The 20,657-nt window shown below is 37.7% G+C and overlaps 1 protein-coding gene across 1 annotated transcript in view; it reads right to left on the bottom strand.

Moving 5' to 3' along the window:
- The window catches only part of LOC139951257 (transmembrane protein 145-like), a 29,657-nt gene extending 9,697 nt beyond the window's left edge, over positions 1-19,960 (bottom strand). Inside the window, exons 1-13 of the mRNA XM_071950047.1 lie at positions 19,768-19,960; positions 17,135-17,209; positions 14,096-14,182; positions 13,071-13,298; positions 12,226-12,304; positions 11,708-11,779; positions 9,969-10,037; positions 9,079-9,238; positions 7,944-8,037; positions 6,760-6,932; positions 5,662-5,782; positions 4,233-4,472; positions 2,224-2,385 (exon numbers count right to left, since the gene is read on the bottom strand). Of these exons, the coding sequence (XP_071806148.1) occupies positions 2,224-2,385; positions 4,233-4,472; positions 5,662-5,782; positions 6,760-6,932; positions 7,944-8,037; positions 9,079-9,238; positions 9,969-10,037; positions 11,708-11,779; positions 12,226-12,304; positions 13,071-13,298; positions 14,096-14,182; positions 17,135-17,209; positions 19,768-19,893 (1,686 nt within the window). The 5' untranslated portion in view covers positions 19,894-19,960. The remainder of the gene's footprint in view (positions 1-2,223; positions 2,386-4,232; positions 4,473-5,661; positions 5,783-6,759; positions 6,933-7,943; positions 8,038-9,078; positions 9,239-9,968; positions 10,038-11,707; positions 11,780-12,225; positions 12,305-13,070; positions 13,299-14,095; positions 14,183-17,134; positions 17,210-19,767) is intronic.
- Positions 19,961-20,657: the final 697 nt, after the last annotated feature.

The following is a 20,657-nucleotide window of genomic DNA, read 5'->3' as shown; positions in this document are numbered from 1 at the left end:
TGATAAAAACAGGATTGCCAACCAAATTTCCACTTGATTTTCAGGATAAGCAAACAACACCTGAATACCAGTAACAAGCAATATGCCACAAATGGAAATTTGGTTGTTAATCCTGTTTTTATCAATGAAGAAATTTTCATGCTAAGCAAATTTCACTGTTGTAATGGAGTGTTTCAGCGGTCCTACAAACTGCTCTACATTGGATATGTTTTGTATTAGCAAGATAAAGTGCATGTGATTAGGTGATTAAGTTCATGCAGCTTCAAGCAAAGCAAAAAATGTGTACTTAACACATTGGCACTAAAGAGCATTCATGAACAAACAACCAAGGGGCATTGGATTTTAGTACTGAAGCTAGCAATGAAGTACATGTAACATCTAAAATGTCTGGTAAGGCCTTGAATTTCACATTTAAAGACACTGCACACTATTGGTAATTATCAAAGACAAGTCTTCTCCCTTGGTGTATCTCAACATATGCACAAAATAACAAACCTGTGAAAATTTGAGCTTGATTGGTCGTCGGAGTTGTGAGATAATAATGAAAGAAAAAAAAACAACCTTGTCACACAAAATTGTGTGCTTTCAGATGCTTGACTTCGAGACCTCAAATTCTAAACTTGAGGTCTCGAAATCAAATTCGTGAAAAATTACTTCTTTCTCGAAACCTACGTTACTTCAGTGGGAGCCATTTCTCACAATGTTTTTTACCATCAACCTCTCCCCATTACTCGTCACCAAGAAAGGTTTTATGCTAATCAATATTTTGAGTAATTACCAATAGTGTCCACTGCCTTTAAACGGTATAATAAATGAGGCCATTTTCAATTTGCAAATAAAATGATATTTCCATTTAAAAAATTTGTGGCAATCTTTTGAAGGGACTCCGTGTAAACCCAGGACTGACTGTTCTAAGAACACCTTGGGACAAGTTTGGTCTACTGAACGGTAACATGATGGGTGAGAATTACGACGGTGCTGGTGTTGCCTTTAACCTGTATTTACTGTATAACTAGTTCCCATTTGACGTCACTTCAGCCATCTTTTTACTGGCAAACTGTGCCAAACTTCATGAAGTATTTAGTAAAATACCTTTTCCAGCAGTTACAAAGCGCTACAGCAAAACAAATGACAACCACAAAGGAAATGTATGGAACAAACCAGTGAGTTTTAAGATAATTAAATTGGAACTAGGAAGTTGAAGTCGCATTAGCCAATGAATGAGGTAACAATGGCCGCCATCTTTGATGAAATGTGTGAAAGGCTGGCATGGCAGAGAGTCAAGCCCAGCGCTTACACACGTGCACTTTACATTGTTTTACATCAAAGATGGTGGTCATTGACGTCATGTGCTATTCATCTATCGAGTTCCAGAGTGTAGGAGCAGTGATGGTCTCCAGCCTTCTTATTTGCCTTTGGAAAATCCAGGTTAGTTTGGCAATATGACTGCAAAACCCATAGAGTTATATATAAGAACTAGAGGGCGCACTGGTGATGCTTCTTGCACAAACCCGATGGGACCGCAAGGAGACACGCGCGCCCTTCTGCACGCGCGTTGAATATGAAGTACACGTTGGAATTTGTTTTTATTGAACGCTGATGCGATGCTGTTTTGTCAACTTACAAAATGGCCGCACAAACACATGTTTTGCGATGCCTGCTTTGTCAACTTACAAAATGGCCGCCTGTGCGCATATCAGGGCGCGTATGTGTAGGCCAATGCGCCCTCTAGTTCTAGTTGAAACCGCATGTTGCACGCTTGAGTTTTATCATATTCCGTGCATGGTGGGTGAACAACCTGGCTATGAGAAAAGTTAAGAAATGCCTGACGCAGCTCAAGGCAGCTCAAAGCCAAACCCAAGTTGCCCGTATAGATGACAGTGGAAACTATAGTTTAATATCTGTCTCGCATTTGCAGTGCCAGTGGGATTACTATCAACAATGTTAAGAGAAGTTTGTGGGAGCACCATGTAAATATCTTATTTAAAATAGTGTTGATTCTGAGAAGAACTGTTGGTTAACGACTGAACGTTCCGATCAGTATGCTCTGATCGTCTGCAGGAGAATGCTGGACTCTGTTGAAAAAAAACTTAATTTTTCATCACAACTGAAAGCCAAACCAAAGATTACTATAAAAGCGACTACATGAACACGTACAGCCAGCTCTCATGCAAGCAACTACTGAAAAGCCATCATGCACAGTAGTAGACCCGTCTGTCTTACCGTCCCAACTGTAGCTCCTTTTTCTAGCCCGTCGTTCTGATACGGGGGATAACTTAATGTTTGGGGTGGTACCAAGGGAGGGGGGTAGCCCCCTAGACCGGGGGGTAACGATGGGGGGTAAACTGGGTCCAGTACAGGTGAGTTTCCTGTAGTAGGTTTATTCTGGGGGTTAATAAATGTACAGTTACCGGTTATAAAAACACAATCTACGTGTACCAATAATAATGAACCATTCTTATACTATTATATAATAATAATTGTGGCTTCTTATATAGCGAACATGTCCGTCACCCAGCGACACCCCTGGCGCTGTGACATACAGTATTTCCTGCAAGATGTGGGACTACGTTTGAATTATGAGACCTAATTCTGATAGCACCAATGTTTTACAAGGTGCTGCGGCGCAATTTGCTGCCGATCAGACCAGGAACACAGGGGCGAACCCCTTCTTATTTCAACAAGTGTACTAGGTTCTTTTACATGCATAAAAACATGACACATGGGACCAATGACTTAACGTCCCATCCGGTATCATTGGGAGGTCCCTATTGTCCTGTCATTTGTTTCTTACAAGGTTATGTGGAGTTACATTTTGATGAGGCCTATTCCTTAACATAGCACCATGAAATGGTACAAAGGAAAAAAAACTGAAAAAAGCATCATCAACACCACTTTAGCAAACAAAACAGTTTAAATACTAGACAATAAGTGTTTGAAGTTAACAAACACAAGGTGTTTTGGATTTTATGTTGTCCTCGATGATGTCATCATCCATGGTAAGTTTTTAGTCTTTCTGAGATAATAACAAAATAATGAGATATATTTTTTACAAATTCTTACCAGGAAGGTTTGATGGGAAGAAGACACAGAAAAATACCAAGCGCAATAATAACAAACGATTTTCGGGTGTTAGAAAAGGAGATAGGGATGCCTTAACTGACTAGACCACCAAGCTAGCCCAGTGGCTAGCCCTATATAGGACTCTTCCTCTGTACACAGATACAGAGTCCTGACTACTGTATTAAGGCCCGTTTCTGGGGCGGAAAGATTTCAAAGCTTCATAACCCAAATCTTACCTGCAACAAGCCACTAATTTCAACAGATTCACATTCCATGGCGGCATATATTTTTCTGCGGTGGGTTTTGGTCCTCATATATTCATCACAAATCCGTCATTTTTTGTGAAATAATGCAGCTCCCGACGTTAAAAAAACTCCTGTTTTGATAGTTTTCTCACATGCTGTCTGTTGCTGTGCGTACGCGTATACATTCGCGTGCAAGACTAGTGGCTAGTGGCTAGAGGCAGTGTGAATCCTCCCCTTTATGTGTTAGCATCTATTACTGTGAGTAAGGGATTCACTGTGTGGTGAAGAGGTTTTCAACTGGTGGTTTAATCCCAACGAGGCCTGGTTCTTGATAATTTACCAAGACGAAGTTGAGGTAAACATGGTAAATTATCAAGAACCAGGCCTCGGCGGGTTTAAACCACTAGTTGAAAACCGATTCAACACACTTTGATTCCCATTCATAAATACCTTTTTGGTTAAAAGGCGTAATAAAGTAAGAAACTCTGTAAAAACTTATCCGTTTCTGAGTGCTTGAATTCTGTTAGTTTCCACCTCCATGGTACGTTCAGTATACATGTTGTTACATGTAAATGTACGATGTCCGTACGCGTGTGTTTTCCAGTTCCGTCCATGCACATGCGCGTATAGTCTTGGTGCATATTCGCTGGTTTTCCTTTCACACACAGCGCGGCCAACTCACCGACAGCGCCTGCATCACCCGTAACAAGAAACGTCTTGCATTAAGACTAGCGTGGAGTCTCCGCTCACAATCGGTTATAAACACTGGTCATTATCAACGGTTTAAACACCCCCGCGTGACGCGCTCTACACCAATAGGAATAGCGAAACTGTCTGAGGTATTAATGTACCTGTGGCAGAATAAAAAATGTAATCATCATTAATCCTTTCGTTGTCACAAACACGCTTGACTTTTTAACTCACCCCATTGACAGCATAAGGCGAAAACGCTTTTGACGACTCTCTGTTGGATGTCGTAACCGCAAACATCTCGGTAAAGTTTGGCATCCCATTATCCGTGAAGGCAGCATTGCCGTAGTCACTGTGAGTGAAGCCGTCAATGTTGTTGGACATGGCGCCGGACGGCTCGGCTATTATACCAATTTGGGACGTTCGGACATGATAAGGAAAGTTACGATTGGCTGCTGATGGCCTTGTCATTATCTGTGAATGGAATTGATTTAAAGATTACAATTAGAGACATTTTTATCTAATATTATTTATTATTTAGTTTAGGCCTATAGAACTTGTAGAACAATTTTGGTTGATGTTTTGTATATAAATAATGTATAATATCCATTTTGATATTGTGTATGAAAAGCCACAAGTGCCTTACAGGCAGCTCAGGGCTGTATACTCCCAAGGGAGCTGAGAAACATTAAAGGGATGTTATCGGCCCTTTGACCAGGGCGCAGTGATACGGTTATTGGTAAATGTGCTATATAATTTTTTTTTAATATTATTTTTGTATGGGCCTTCTTCTTTATATTGTGATGTCCTACTTAGTATTCTGAAATCTGTTTTTATTATGGAGCTGCCCAATTGTTTTTATTATTGCCCTATTCTAGAATAAATAAAGTATTTTTTAATTGAATTGAACCCTTAATCAATACATAGATACAGTAATGGACACTATAATTAATGTATAAAATATAAGCAACCAATCAATATCTACTGCTCCTAGTCAATTTAATCAGTTATTTATTATTCATTTATAAAAATATCTGAGCAATATAATAGACAGAGAAAATACATTGTAATAAAAAAAAAAATAAAAAAAATATAATAGAGGAAATGAAAAAAAAAAAAAAGGAGAAACTGGAAACAAGACATACATACAAAATATATCTCAATACAATCAATCAATCAATCAATCAATCAATATTTAAATCAGTGATGATTTGTAGTACTAAAAGTTCAGAAAATATTCAATAAAAACAATCTACCAACCAACCATTGCTCAAAGAACCAATTCCTACAAATATGTATGGTTCGAAGTATCTGTGATCAATCAATAGTCAATCAGTTATTAAATCTCTTGGTGATAATTTACACAATTAAATAATCAATGAAAACAAAATCAGTCAATCACATAATAAATCAGTCAATAAATCTGTAAAACAAATCAATTTCATCTTAAAAAAAATACTTGAAACAAAGTCAATCAATCAATCAATATTTGCAATATGTTACAAAATAAATCAATCAATAAATCTGTAAAACAAATCAATGTCATCTTTAAAAAATTCTTAACATTTCTGTGAAAAAGAATAACAGGCATATTATTCGGGTTGGATTTGAGCCCACAACCTTTTACTAAGAAATAATAAACCTGAGAATAAGGATTACTTACCAAGAAAGCCAACTGCGCAGTAAACGCTATAACTAACTCTATAACATTCATCACTTTTTCTCTCCACCATTTCGGGAACACAAACGTCGCAATTAGAATCATAATTGGTGTTGACAAGAACCTAGAAACAGAGAAGAAAACAACTTCTAAACTCTGAAGATATTTAAAGGCATTGGACACCTTGGGTAAATGTCGAAGGCCAGTAACACTAAAAATCCTGCAGGCGCCCTTGTCTTTGCTTTGCTACGAGTGTAGACGTGTTCTGCTTACTGGACACTATTGGTAATTGTCAAAGACTAGTCTTCTCACTTGGTATATCTCAATATATGCATTAAAAAAAAAAAACTGTGGAAATGTAAGCTCAATTGGTCTTCGAAGTTGCGAGATAATAATGAAAAAAAAATTACCCTTGTCACACGAAGTTGTGTGCTTTCAGATGCTTGATTTTGGGACATCAACATTTTATTCTGAGGTCTCAAAATCAAAATCGTGGAAAATTACTTCTTTCTGAAAAACTACATTGCTTCAGAGGGAGCTGTTTCTCACCATGTTTTATACTATCAACCCTCTACCCAATACTCATAATCAAGAAAGGTTTGATGATCATAATTATTTTGAGTAATTACCAATAGGGTCCACTGCCTTTAAAGCCATTGGACCCTTTCGGTACAGAAAAAAAATAAAAGTTCACAGATTTACAAATAATATTTACATGGTTTACAGAAGGTAATGGTGAAAGACTTCTCTTGAAATATTATTCCATGAAATGCTTTACTTTTTGAGAAAACAGTAAAACAATATAAATTCTCGTTAGCGAGAATTACGGATTTATTTTAAACACATGTCATGACACGGCGAAATGTGCGGAAACAAGAGTGGGTTTTCCCGTTATTTTCTCCCGACTCCGATGACCGATTGAGCCTAAACTTTCACAGGTTTGTTGTTTTATATATAAGTTGTGATACACGAAGTGTGGGACTTAGACAATACTGTTTACCGAAAGTGTCCAATGGCTTATAAGTTGTGATACACGAAGTGTGGGACTTGGACAATACTGTTTACCGAAAGTGTCCAATGGCTTTAAGGCTATGCACTTACCATAGTGTGTAGAAGAAAAAGAAGGGGACGTAGAATAATCCTTTCTCTGGGTAGTGTTTCAATGTGAAGAAGATGGCGTAGATGAACCATAACCAGCAGACACCACGGATGCCAATCAGACCAAAACCAGCTGGGCTCTCGTACAGGTACAGAACCTCACCAGGATCAAACACCTGAGGGCAGTATTTAAAATTGTTACAATCACTTGAGGGCAGTTTTTAAAATTGTTACACAGCAAAGCATGATAAATAAGAAGATGGCGTAGATGAACCATAACCAGCAGACACCACGGATGCCAATCAGACCAAAACCAGCTGGGCTCTCGTACAGGTACAGAACCTCACCAGGATCAAACACCTGAGGGCAGTATTGAAAATTATTACAATCACTTGAGACCAGTATTTAAAATTGTTACACAGCTAAAGCATGATAAATAAGAAGATGGCGTAGATGAACCATAACCAGCAGACACCACGGATGCCAATCAGACCAAAACCAGCTGGGCTCTCGTACAGGTACAGAACCTCACCAGGATCAAACACCTGAGGGAAGTATTTAAATTTGTTACAAACACTTGAGACCAGTATTTAAAATTGTTACACAGCTAAAGCATGATAAATAAGAAGATGGTGTAGATGAACCATAACCAGCAGATACCACGGATGCCAATCAGACCAAAACCAGCTGGGCTCTCGTACAGGTACAGAAACTCACCAGGATCAAACACCTGAGGGCAGTATTTAAAATGGTAACAAACACTTGAGGGCAGTATTTAAAATTGTTACAAATACTTGAGGGCAGAATTTAAAATTGTTACACAGAAAGGCATGATAAATAAGAAGATGGCGAAGATGAACCAGAACCAGCAGACACCATGGTTGCAATCAGACCAACACCAGCTGGGCTCTCGTACAGGTAGAGAACCTCACCAGGATCAAACACCTGAGGGCAGTGTTTAAAATGGTTACAAACACTTGAGGGCAGTATTTAAAATTGTTACAAACACTTGAGGGCAGTATTTTAAAATTAACCTATCTTTCTGAAAGTATGTATATACTCAGCGCCTTGAGTACCTTGTTTGGTAGTTACGTGCGCTATATAAGACTTCAATATTATTATTATTATTATTATAACAGAACAAAATTTGCAGCAACAACATGAACGAAAAAACATACGGTACTTACCGCAAGTTGGTAAATGAAGAGTGCTGCATACAGCATTGTATAGATACACATGAGAACTGCTATCTTGACGCTGCCCGAATGACTGATGCGCCCTCTAGAGGTGGAAACAAACCAGGAATGAGTCAAACAAAATAATCAGGAAAATTTGAAGCTGAGAGAATGTGTCTGCTCAAAAATTCTACACTCGTAAAAAAATTGATGAAGCTCTTTGTTGAGTGTTTTGACACTTGTCAACAATCAGCCAAGTCAAATGTTTGTGGATTTGTTAATGAGCGATGGTGACTTGGGATTTCATACTTGTGTGGCACTCATTAGAACTAGTTAAAGGAAGAAATGAAAGTTAGTTACCCCCCCCCCCAAAAAAAAAATGGGGGGCATGTTTTTCTACACAAAAACTGTCACACTTGCAAAGTAAGAAAAAAAACCAGTTGTGTAACTATGTTTAGAACCACTGCAATTTGTATTAAATATTTTCCTTTTGTTTTTTTAATGGAAAGTGGAGAATTGCAAGAACATTGATCTCATTCACATCAAGTAACCCCTAAAATTTAACCAAATATTGACGTCTACACTGTATTTTAAGATGTTGTGGCCGTGCGGATAAGAGCACCGAACTCAAGGTCTTGTGATTCTGTTCGGCAGAGTGTGGGTTCGAGTCCCGGTCGTGACACTGACTGTGTCTCTGACCAAGACACTTAACTACATGCTTTTCTCCACCCAGGGTTAAATGGGTACCTGTGAGGGCAGAGATGGTTTTGTGATTGATGTAGCCAAGTAGCGAATATTTGTTGCACAGGCTGTATACTCCCCAGGGAGCTAAGATGGTTTAACATGTTTAAGGAATGATTTAAAGCCCAGTGAAAACTCTTCCTAACTTAGGATTAGTCTTAGGACTTAGGGTTAAGTTCTGTAGTCATAGACGTTAGGATGCATTGAACCCATCCTAAGTTGGGACGGGTTACTCGTCCTAACTCGAGATAGGATTAACCCTAGCGTTTTGTGAAATCTGCTGCAGGGGTAATAATGTGGAAGTGCTTTAAAATGCCCCTCTGGTGTGAAAAGCACTATATAAAAACTCTGGGTAATGTTACCTGCACGGGGTTTCACCTCTACGATTCATTTTGCTATTACCTACCTTGTAATGGTATAACCCTTGCCCATGAGTATCAACATGAGTAGAAACACACCATCTCCAAATGCCTGGAAGGCCAGGGCGGTCATTTTAACATTTGTAAGGGGTGTTCCATCGTTTGCATAGTCCACGTAGAAGATGATGAAAAACATCATAGCGACCACTGAAGAAAAAGAAAACCAAACAGTATGTTAATAATACTGTATTTATTATTACAACAAACATGATAAACAAGTTTTTTTCTCCATCGATTGCATAGTCCACATAGAAAGTGATGAAGAACATCATGGCGATCACTGAAGAAGAAATAAACAGTATGGAAATATAACTGTAATTATAACAGTATAATGCAATAAACAAGTTTTTTTTCCCCTTTATCTAGAAGTTGATGAATAACATCATAGTGACCACTGAAGAAAAAAAACAGTATGGAAATATTATTACTGTCATTATGATTACAATAAACAAGTTTTTTCTCTAGCTAGAAGATGATGAAGAACAAAAAACAGTATGGAAAAACTTCTGTAGTTATGATTACAACAAACAAGTTTTTTTTTCTTCTTTATCAATTGCAAAGTCCACGTAGTGAAGAGTAATACACATCTTACCGATCACTGAAGCATAAAAATAAAAATGGAAATATTACTGTAGTTCTGATTACGATAAACAAGTTTTTTTTCTATCGTTTGCACAGTCTACTTAAAAGATGCACCATAGCGATCACTGAAAAACAACAGAATGGAAGTACAACTGTAAGTGTGATTAAGAGAAACAAGTTTTTTTCTGTACATGTTGGGAGAAAACACCACAGAAACTTGAATGTCAGTTTATAAGATCGCTGCTGCGTGTTGCGTAAGAATTTTATGCATTACTGTGTCCGTCAAATATCTTACCATAGCAGAAGGTGACAAGAATGAACATCTTGTAGGTGGTATGAAGTAACTGACGATTGTGTAGAACATCTAGAGAATCAAAACACAAAAACCCAATCAATATTGACCCCAACAGAGAACATTATTTATACATAGTTATCACTACATGTATATATCTAGACATAGCTAATATGGTTGAGTTTTCAAATGAACATTATTGTCTTGATATGGGTTGAACAAATATAAAGTGATGGGAGCAGGATTTTAACCTCTGACCTCTGGATTAACGTGTGGGTGCTCTACCAACTAAAGCTACATGTATCTTGCCCTATTTTTGTGATTTCCCTATTTTGCCAATATCCTTGTTCGAGACAGAAGCAATTGGTAAAAAGTATCTGAGAAGGATTAAATAAGCCAGAAATTTGTGCAACAAGGGTGTTTTTTTCTTTCATTATTCTCTTGTAAATTTGATGACCGCCCTGGGTCCAAATTTTCACAGATTTGTTATTTTATGCAAATTTTGGGATACACCAAGTTAGAATACCGGTCTTTGACAATTACAAAGGTGTCCAGTGCCTGACCAGTAGCAATGCATTTGTGGCTAATCTACATGTATTAATACTTATAATTTAGTTTGACCTTGTTTGGGGGATCATGACTAAAGCCTGTGACCTCACTTTTAATAAAAACACTTCCTTCGTGTCTGATGTCCTTCGCATCATCCATACATACATAGCTACACTTAAAAATCTGCGATAAATTCTGCACCTGATATGTTACAAGGATACAAGGTGAATTACTTTTTTTTTTTTTTTTTCTTTTTTTTCTTTTTTTTTATGCAAGTGAAGTTGCTACAATTGTTTTTTCCAGAGACCATTGCCACCTACTCCTAGGACTGAAACAGGGTTACCCCTTTTATGGTCCATACGAATGTAGGCTTGGGTTTCATCAATTCGAAGCCTGGCCTGTAGAGCAGATAGCACTACCTCACCAATATATGTAGCAAGTGTCACGACCGGGATCCGAACCCACACCCTGCTGATCAAACACCAGAGCTTGAATCCGATGCTCTTAACCATGTTAATCGCTCGGCCATGACACTGCCACAAAATGGAATGGTCTATCTTTACACGCTAGATTACCAATCCAATAAGCCATTTGTGTGTTAGAATTGAATACTGTCTGGTATACTGACGTGCTTGATCACAAGTCACACTTAAATTTGAGTTCATCAGACTATAGAGACAGTTGCTATGTCACATGATCAGGGGCAAGCTTTTGCAAAGTTCCGTAAGAGACAGTGAACACAGGTACACAATTCTAAATGAATGTGTATGGCACAATAGACCTTTATCACGCTGTCAGCATCTTGGTCATGTTCCCGTAAGTCCATAACAGTAACGAATGTTAACAGTCATCACGCAAACATGGCACCAGAATATTATTTCCTCCTGCCTCAGTTTGGTTACAATGAGTTGGAATGGAGTAAAATCAAGATGGCCACACCGTGATAAAGATCTATGGTACCAGGGTTTGCTCATATGGAGGTTGCTATACAAAAGCTTGCCTCACACCATTTGACATTGTAACTGTCTGTATAGTCTGAGAAATTCAAATGAAAGCGGAAACTTGTGACTAAGCAAGTCACTGTAGCCAACAATATTCAAATCTAACAAGCAATCGGCTTAAATGAGAATGATCCTTCCATTCTTATAGTTTGAGACACTCCCTTAGTAAGATCTTTAATATGGTATACTCACTTGCAACGTACAAGGATGCCATGAAGAGTAAGCCGAACAAAATCAGAAATGTGATATCAGTTTCAAGGATTCCTGCAACAAGAAAGACATAACACACCACCTTTAAAGTCACAAAATCAAACTGTAAAGAGTGCACATGAAGTAAGACTGGACCCCTGTCTTCATCCTTGCCGATAAAGACATAAAATAATATGTACCTTGGCACTGAAAGAGTTATGTTCCATAAAGAAAAGATCACAGTAACTGCCATTTTCCCTTGTGGTGAACAAGTCACGCAAACTAGTCGGTGAGAGAACTTTATCTACTGCTGCCTCTCGCCTACGGAACGGTCTTCCTGTCCCCATTAAAAACAGTCAGACTGTTCTGTACTTCAGAAAGGGTCTCAAGACTCACTTGTTCTTCACTTCGGTCTTTCTTTTTTACTTAAGTGCCTTGGATCCTTTGACAATTTGGCGCTATGTAAATCCAGTTGTTATTAATGGTTATTATTAGACATTAGATGTCAAAGTAAAACTTACCAAACTGATCTGCCGAGAAATGTGTGTCCCAGAAACCCTCTCCATTCGTGAAGGTTAATTTGTATTTCAGATACAAACCCTGCAAGACGTTCAAGAAAAATCTTAAATTATTAAAATTTAAAGGAATGTTACAGAATTGTAAGAAACAAAAATCGTGAAGATCACAGATTTACATCAAACTTACACGGTCTAATGATGATGATAGTTGAAAACACCCCTTGAAATATTTATGTCTGAAGTGTCATACTTGATGAGAAATAAATAGTCTTATTTCGCGTTTGGAGTTTATCGCTCAAGGAGCGTTTTATTCAGTTTTGCAATGCAAAAAAATTCTAGGTTTTTTTCCCAATTTTTTGATTTAGTTTGGTCAGTGACTTTAAAGACACTGGACACCTTGGGTAATTGCAACAGACCAGTATTCTCACTTTGTGTATCTCAACATGCAAAGAAATATAAACCTATGAAAATTTGGACTCAATTGGTCATTAAAGTTGTAAGAGAATAAAACAAATACAAACACAATTGTCGCACAAATTTGAGTGCTTTCAGATGCCTAATAATAGGCTTCAGGCCTGAAGTCTTTTACTAGATTCAAATAATTGAGTGAGAAATTACCTCTTTCTCAAAAACTGCATAACTTAAGAGGGGGCTGTTCTCACAATGTTTTTTACTACATGTACATGTATCAACAGATCTCTGTTGCACGTTACCAAGTCAGTTTCATGCTAATACATATTTTGAGTAATTACCAATAGTGTCCAGTGCCTTTTAGCTGAAGTACATCAATGCTTTGCAAGTGAACTCAAAAAAGCTAACTAGAAAAAAGCCCTGCCTTTGAACCTTACCCTTGTGGTATTGCAGTTATCCAGCGCCACATACCACCATCTCTCCCTAACCGATCGGAAGCTCCGCCCAGCTCTGCAGTCAAGCTTCTCTGTGTCTCCGAACAAGTTTGAGATCTCGTCATCTTCTTCTAGCTTGGTCAGAATACAGCCTGCCCAGACGTACTCTGTGGTCAAATTGATGACTTGGTGATTCTCTGGCTTCAGAACGGATTCTTTCTGCTTACAGGTCTAAGCAGAAATAGCAAAGGTTTTATAGTTAATAAAATGAACTCTGGAAAGTTTTTACAAGCCCTCAGCGATACAAAAGTACTCGTCTGCTTACGAAGTTCTGATTTAAGGATGAACGTGTGTGTCTTTTTAACAATTGAATTGCGATAGAATGCAGCTTTTTAAGCGCTTTTTGAAATTGTGATGGCCTTGAAAATTCACTGAAGTTGCCTGCAATATATTTTTTTTCAGGTTACTATTTTGCAACTTTCAAAACAATTTGTTTTATAAATTGTAAATATTTGTCTCCCTAAACCAATTATTTCTTAAATTTGTAATAGTGTGATTCTTTCTAATTTTTCATCTCTGTATGTTTTCCTGTAATTAAACCAATATTGAATGAATGAAAGAATGAATAATGTGAAAATGTTCTACTAAATTACGAACAAAATGAGGAAGTTTGTCAACGTGATGTCATGCAAAAAATTTGTCGACGTGACGTCACAGTCATACAAAAGTACCTGTCTTCGAACAAAAAATATACTAACTGCTCACAAAATCACTGGATTAAGAATGAAAATACAATGTACCAGTCAAACCATGTGAAAATGTCCCACTGAATTACAAACAAAATGATGCCCATTAAGAAAGTTGGTTGACATGACGTCATGCACCTCAGTCAGCCCTGAGTCAGTCAGCCCTAAGCATTACAATACACATGCATTGCATTGCTTGGCTGTAATACTTCATACCGTATTACGAACCGTGTTAAGAGCAAAATTTTAAAACTTGCCCCAAAAGGATGGATTTGTATGTACCTTTAAAGCTACTTCATCAGTCGGATAAACAGCCGGCCACTGATCCTCCTCATCGTAATAGAGAATGAGATTCTGTGTAGCAAATGACTGCAAAGAAATCAATTAAGGAAAAGAAAAAATACGTTATATTATTGGTTTATATTTATTGGTTGAAGGGTTTCGATAGCATTTAGTTTTTGGCCGTGATATGAATCCCTACTCACTGTGATGCATGATGAACATGTAATATAATAAAGGCCAACTTGTTGAAAATAAAACTTTTAATCATTTCTCAAAAACTCGTGCAGCATCTCAGCAGGTAATATTCTATGGGAAGCTTTCTACACAACCATTATCTTTACTACATGTACAATGTAGCTGAAATCAATGTTGCCTTACTACATACTTTATTGTGCCTACATAGTACGTAACATGTACATTGTAAACTGACATCCCTTTGTTAATGGTCATGCAACTCGAACGTCACCATGGTAACGTCATGATCTTTTGTACAAGCAATCAACTCTAGCGTCTAGGCCTAACTAAGGAGCGACTCTCTCTAATGTCTAAGGCAAACAGAGAGGGAATTTTGCTGCCATTTCAAAATAAGGCACGTAGGGCTGGCATGATGATTTTTTAAGTAATTTTATTTTATTTTATTTATTCTTTTTTGGGGGGGCGGGGGGAGGGGGTTTTACAAAAATGTGTAAAGTTTAAATCTTTCCTTTTATTTTGCGAACTAACAAGTTCGACCATTTTGTGGAGTCAATAATTTCTGATGCATAAGGAAAACAACGCGGCATGTTTGTGTGGATCATATTATTTTCTACTTTTAAAACATCTTTCTAATCGGGGTGTATTTTTGTAACAAAATGTTTTCAAACACTTTTCATAGACCTCAGAGGCAAAGTGTCCCTTCAAAGAGAACATTTACACGTACATGTACCTCTTGTTGGTACTTTTCTGGCATTGAACTTTTTTTAATTATTCAATAGAATTGAAAAGCATTGATTTGGGGTTGAACAAACAAAGAGTGGGGCATAGAACCAACAACCTCCGGATAAACATGCCAGCGTTCTACATTACCAACTGAGCTACATGTACCATGTACATGATGTATGTTGGCAGTCTTCCTATTTTGTTAATATTTTTGTTCAGGGGTGTTCAACATTTATAAACAAAATTATTATTTGTTTCTGTTCAAGATAAATACAGAGTCAGGTATTAAATTAAAATGAAATTCATAAGACTACTAGACTTGTCTAGTCATGATGACTTTACCAGCCCGATGCTAAAATCACTGCGGGCCTCGCAGCTAGCATTAATTTCAATACAGTAATTAGTGCACACTATGTACCACAGTACTTTGCATTGTATAATGCTGGAAACTAAAAAGCAATTTAAAGTACTGCATCTATCATGTCTATGCCCTATTGATTTCTTATAAATCAACACAGCCCTATTGTCTCAGATTTTTAATGAATCCTCCGAACACATTAGTATGAGCATGATGAGTGTACACAAGGGGTATGAATGTCAAATAGGGAAGAAGAGTGATATGAGTGTACAGCTCATATCCCTGACATCAACTACCTGTTCAATAATGAAAATTCAGCTACTATGTACCGTATGCAAACATCCAATTCAGTATACACCCAACCCACGTTAAAATGGTTGTTTTATGTACGTACATAAAAGCGTTTTTATTTACTGGCATGACATTTGGAGTTTTTGAGCATCAAGGCTGAGCTGACCTACCTACAAGGACATATTTAAGACATTTCAGGCTTTTGTTATACACAATTTTCAGAGTTTTTCAAGGGCAAAGAACATAAGAAATAAGACTGAATTAAGAATAACAGCATGCCTACAAATTGTAAAATAGAACATCTTTTAGCAAAGAGGCCCTACACCAAAACCAATTATTGTGCTTCAAATAAAAATATTCATTAATTAGTTTTGGTTGAACAAAGACAAATTTACTGCCATATAGCCAGGCATCACACCCAGGTTTTAGGAGATGTGACATTTGTATCCGACTATACATTATTAAGCAGCTCTGCATGTAGGAAGTAGGCGTGTAATCCTTGGTAAGGGGAAGTGATAATTTGGGGGGGGGGGAAATTTATCGGCCTACTGGGAAATGTAATGGGGCACCAAGGCAACAACTATAAGGTTACATAAAATAAAATTGTTGATCGTCCCCGCCCGACTGTTTTTTTTCCCCCATGTCTGGATATCTCTTTATACTTTTGCTGCCAAGATTTTCGGTTGAGATTTTTTTCAAAATGTTCAGGTTTGAAAAGATGTTTAAAGAAGGTTTTTATTCATGTTCAGATGTTGGCAAAGCAAGAACAATTCTTCAAATATTTACTTGGGCTACACTGTGCTTAGTTGTTTAAATTATTTTACAGAACATGTCATCTAGGACATGTAGGAGTTACATGTAAATTTGTTTGACAAAACTATTGAAAATATCAAAAACACACAAACCCTAACTGTTTTATATAGTGATTGTGATGATTTCTTTATTCTTGATTTCATATTAATTTTTGGCATGTCAACAAAACTTTTTGTAAAAATATTTTTAAAAACCCTCCTCCCTCCCCCATCCGCAAAAAAAAAAGGACAATCAACAATTTTTTTTTTTGGCCTACATGTAGGTGTGAAGTTAATTGCTTGAGCCATCTTCTTTGTAAGGTATTTGGCCTGCAAGAGTAAAGTTTATTTAAAGCCTGGGCGTCTAGTGTGTTGTAGTCGCGAATCATTGTTTAGTTGAGGTGCGGTTACTGTTCGTACTACTCGGTTAATCATGCCGCCACAGCTACTACAAAAATTATGGGGACCCGATAAAAAGTAGTCGCAATGTACTGCTTGGTAAGTTGCTCGTGACTATTCACAACAACAATCCAATCCTTCAATCGTTTCTGCCTAAATATGTACAGTAAGTCACGACTTTGACACTAGTCGCACCTGTAGGCTAAATGCAACAAATATCTAATGGCCTAACGTTTTGACCGTATTCTCAAAGGCTAATACTTTAAGTCCGTTCTTTTTTACCTTTGGATACTCCACCTCAAATCGTAATCTCCCAATATCTGACAGGAAACAGAAGCGAGCCAAAAACATCCAGTTCTGTCAGGGAAAACAAAACACATCAGAAATCAACTTTGAAAATCCAATTCCTTTACTCACTGACTGTTGTAATGGCTGCTTGACACCTATAGACGCAATAGACGATCCATTAAGCTCCACCCCATCGCGTATTGACCAATCACAACGCAACGAAGGTCCGACAAATAAAGTCTTACATGGGTGCGCGTATGCTTGGCGCACGCGGCAGAGTTGTGCAGAATGACAGAAAGGCTATTGGAGAGGCTCACGTGTTCTTGCTGACATCGTGCGTCGTGGGCGGAGCCTAATTAATGCTCTATTGTGCATCTGCTTAGTGCATTCTCTATGGCGTCTGCCAACATAGGGTCTAACCGCATGCATGAATGTAAAAAACATTCATGGAATGGGTCCATTGTGACATAAATGCATGATTTCTCTGTGGGGGGGGGGGGGGGGGTGGGGGACTGGAACAGGGCACTGTGCCTCTCACTGATGCATGCACAGTTTAAAGATTGCACACAATCTGACATTTATAAGCTGCAGATGGGCACAAAATTTTAAGTGTGCACAATCTTCAGATTGTGCAAAAACGTTAAAATCTAGCTTCCAATGCATCAGACTCAGAGAGGCACAAATTGTTCTGTTTGACCCCACACAGAGAAACGTGACTACATGTACAGGGGAATTTTAATCGACCTTTAGTGCTCTACCAATGGAACATCTATCCCCAAGCTTACAAAAGTTGGTAGAACGATGGCACATCAAAATCCAGAGGTCATTGGTTCAAATCCAACTCCAGTCAATTTTGTCCTAGTTCATCCCCCAAATTACTCTGGAATGACCGCAGTCAGTTTTCCTTTGCTCTTTTACTTGTTTTCGTTTTTGTTTTAAAGGAACATGTTGCCTTGGATCGGTCGAGTTGGTCTTTGAAAATCGTTCTGTCACCGTTTGTTGTAAAATGTATATGGTTGGAAAGATATTGTAAAAGTAGAATACAATAATCTACACAAATATGCCTCGAAATTGTGCGATTTTCTTTTTACCCTGTCGACTAACACGGTCGGCCATTTATGGGAGTCAAAATTTTGACTCCCATAAATGGCCGACCGTGATAGTTCGCGACGTAAAAGGAAAACTGTGCAGTTTCGAGTGATACTTGTGTGGATCATTATATTCTGCTTTTAAAACATCTTTCTAACCAATATGCATTTCATAACAAACGGTTTCAAACGCTTTTAAATAGACCAACTCGACCGATCCAAGGCAACATGTTCCTTTAAAGTGAAAAAGATGGTGGTCGAATACAACACCCTTTTCTTTTCTTTTTTCTTTTTTTTAAGGCAATTTATTTTGCAGATCAGTTCCCTAGTACACAAAAATTGTTGAATTTGCACTGAACTGTTTTATTAACTGCCATGGTGTTTAAATAGAACCTTCCACCAGCTCTTGCCTGCAACCGTCTGGAGGATATGGATGGGGGGTTAGGATAATTACAACTAGTCTAGACTCTATTGACCATTTCTACCTCCATGGTTGGTCTAGATGTTTTTTAGTTAAAAGATAATGCAATTCATACAATAAAACAAGATTTAATTACATGTAGAGTGACCTCAGGTCGAGGCCATCTGACTTAAATGTCGATCTGCTGAAAAAGGACACTGGATTTGTGAAAGCTGGAGAAGTAATGTATCCACATGTATTGGGGACAGGAAGACCTGGAGCAACTTCAGTCGAAATATCATTGACCGAGGACACCACTCCAAATAGAAGACCTCAAAAATTTTGTTTATCGTTCAACTGTTTCCCTGTGACTATGCCAGTGTGTGGATAGCCTCCGCCTCAGAAAACTTGTCGTATCCTGCCACCATTTTTTAAAATCTTTATTTTAATACAAAAATGAACCTTATTTGAGTTAGTTCAATATTATTTTAGGAACTTTTTCATTCAAAATGAAATAATTTAGTATCTCATTTACTTTTTTACCTCAATGAGATATCCTTTTTTTTGTAAAAATGAGTGGAAAAGTGGTGGCGCATTGTGGAAACTTTTCCTTATTTTGTTTTATAACAAATGAAAAACTGGATATTATAAGGAAATTGGTAGGATGGACAATTTTCCCATGTCTAATCTGTAGACAAACTGGCTTGTTATTTATAACGTTGGGAATGTTAAAAAGATAATGACAGAGTTAGTAATATAACACAAAAATGCAACAAGTATGAAGTAAAAACAACTGGTAACATTTTTGTTTACATATAAAAATATACAATGTATCACTATTCAGTCTTCAGACTTCCCCCATTCTTTTTCATTCAGGTTTAAAACAGTGTTTGCTTCTCAAAAGTCAAATGCTCGAGCTTGCAGTACAGTGCAGTTACACTTTTACTGACTATTATTTGGTGACGTTCAGTGAGAAATTGGCAGTCACATTATTTTCCCCTCAGGAATGTGAAATTCGTACTCGTGACATGCCGTACAAACTCAGTCAGTTCATTTCAACTTCACAACATTTCATTTCATCCAATAGTCCGTAATTGCTCCTCGTAAATCGTATCAACAAACACATCAAGTCAACTCACATCAAATGACTCTATTGTTCCTTCCATATACAGTGCACTAGAATTGGGCACAAAAACCACCAACAAAACGACCGTTACGCACAACGGCAACAGCTTCCTCCACTTCCAGTCACAGAAGTCCGCCATTTTGTCTTCAAATGAAGACTGACTACTTCCTTCGAGAAATAAAAGCACAATGCTCTAATGTTATGCAAATATTTCTTCCATGGTTGCCGACGGTTGTATTTCGATAGTGTGGAAAGTACGGGTACCAGATCAATTAGGGGACACGGCCAGGCACAACGTACGTGACGCACTGTTTACTATCACTCGGCAACTGACTACACAGCTTTACACAATGATTAAAGAACGTGTATTTGGGGTTGACCATCGGCTGTATTTTTTTATAATGCCCAAAATAGCTGGGCCAAATAGATTTATTAAAATAGATGGAAATTTGAATCGGGGATTAAAGAAAATTAATTTTGGCTTCTTACATAACAAAAATTTACAGAAATTTGTATTCCTGTTCCTATACATTATTTTGTTAGGCTGCCTTACCGTACATGCTGTGTATTTTTTTCTCGTGACTCACACCTGCCAACCAATAAACCAAATGTTGTTATTCCACCCTATTATTATTGGTTGACCACTCAAGCATAATAGCACTGTGTGACTGTTCTGTTTGTCTCTCTGTACTATTTCTACGATGAATGAGATTATAGTTTGATTTTCTTTTTTAATTAATCAGTGTTGCCGAGCTAGGCTGAAGTCCCAGACCCCCCCCCCCCCCCCACGGTAGATCCCCCCCCTGGACTTGAGGTCTTCACTTCAACAATTTGCATTCATAATTTGTTATCTATATTGTTTTTTCTTGTCTTTATTGATCATAGCAGCTTGCATAAAAACTC

This window comes from Asterias amurensis, chromosome 19 (genome assembly GCF_032118995.1).
Source record: "Asterias amurensis chromosome 19, ASM3211899v1".
Lineage (NCBI taxonomy): Eukaryota > Metazoa > Echinodermata > Asteroidea > Forcipulatida > Asteriidae > Asterias > Asterias amurensis.
Note: the sequence above shows the minus strand (reverse complement) of the source record. Positions and strands in the feature narration are given on the sequence as shown.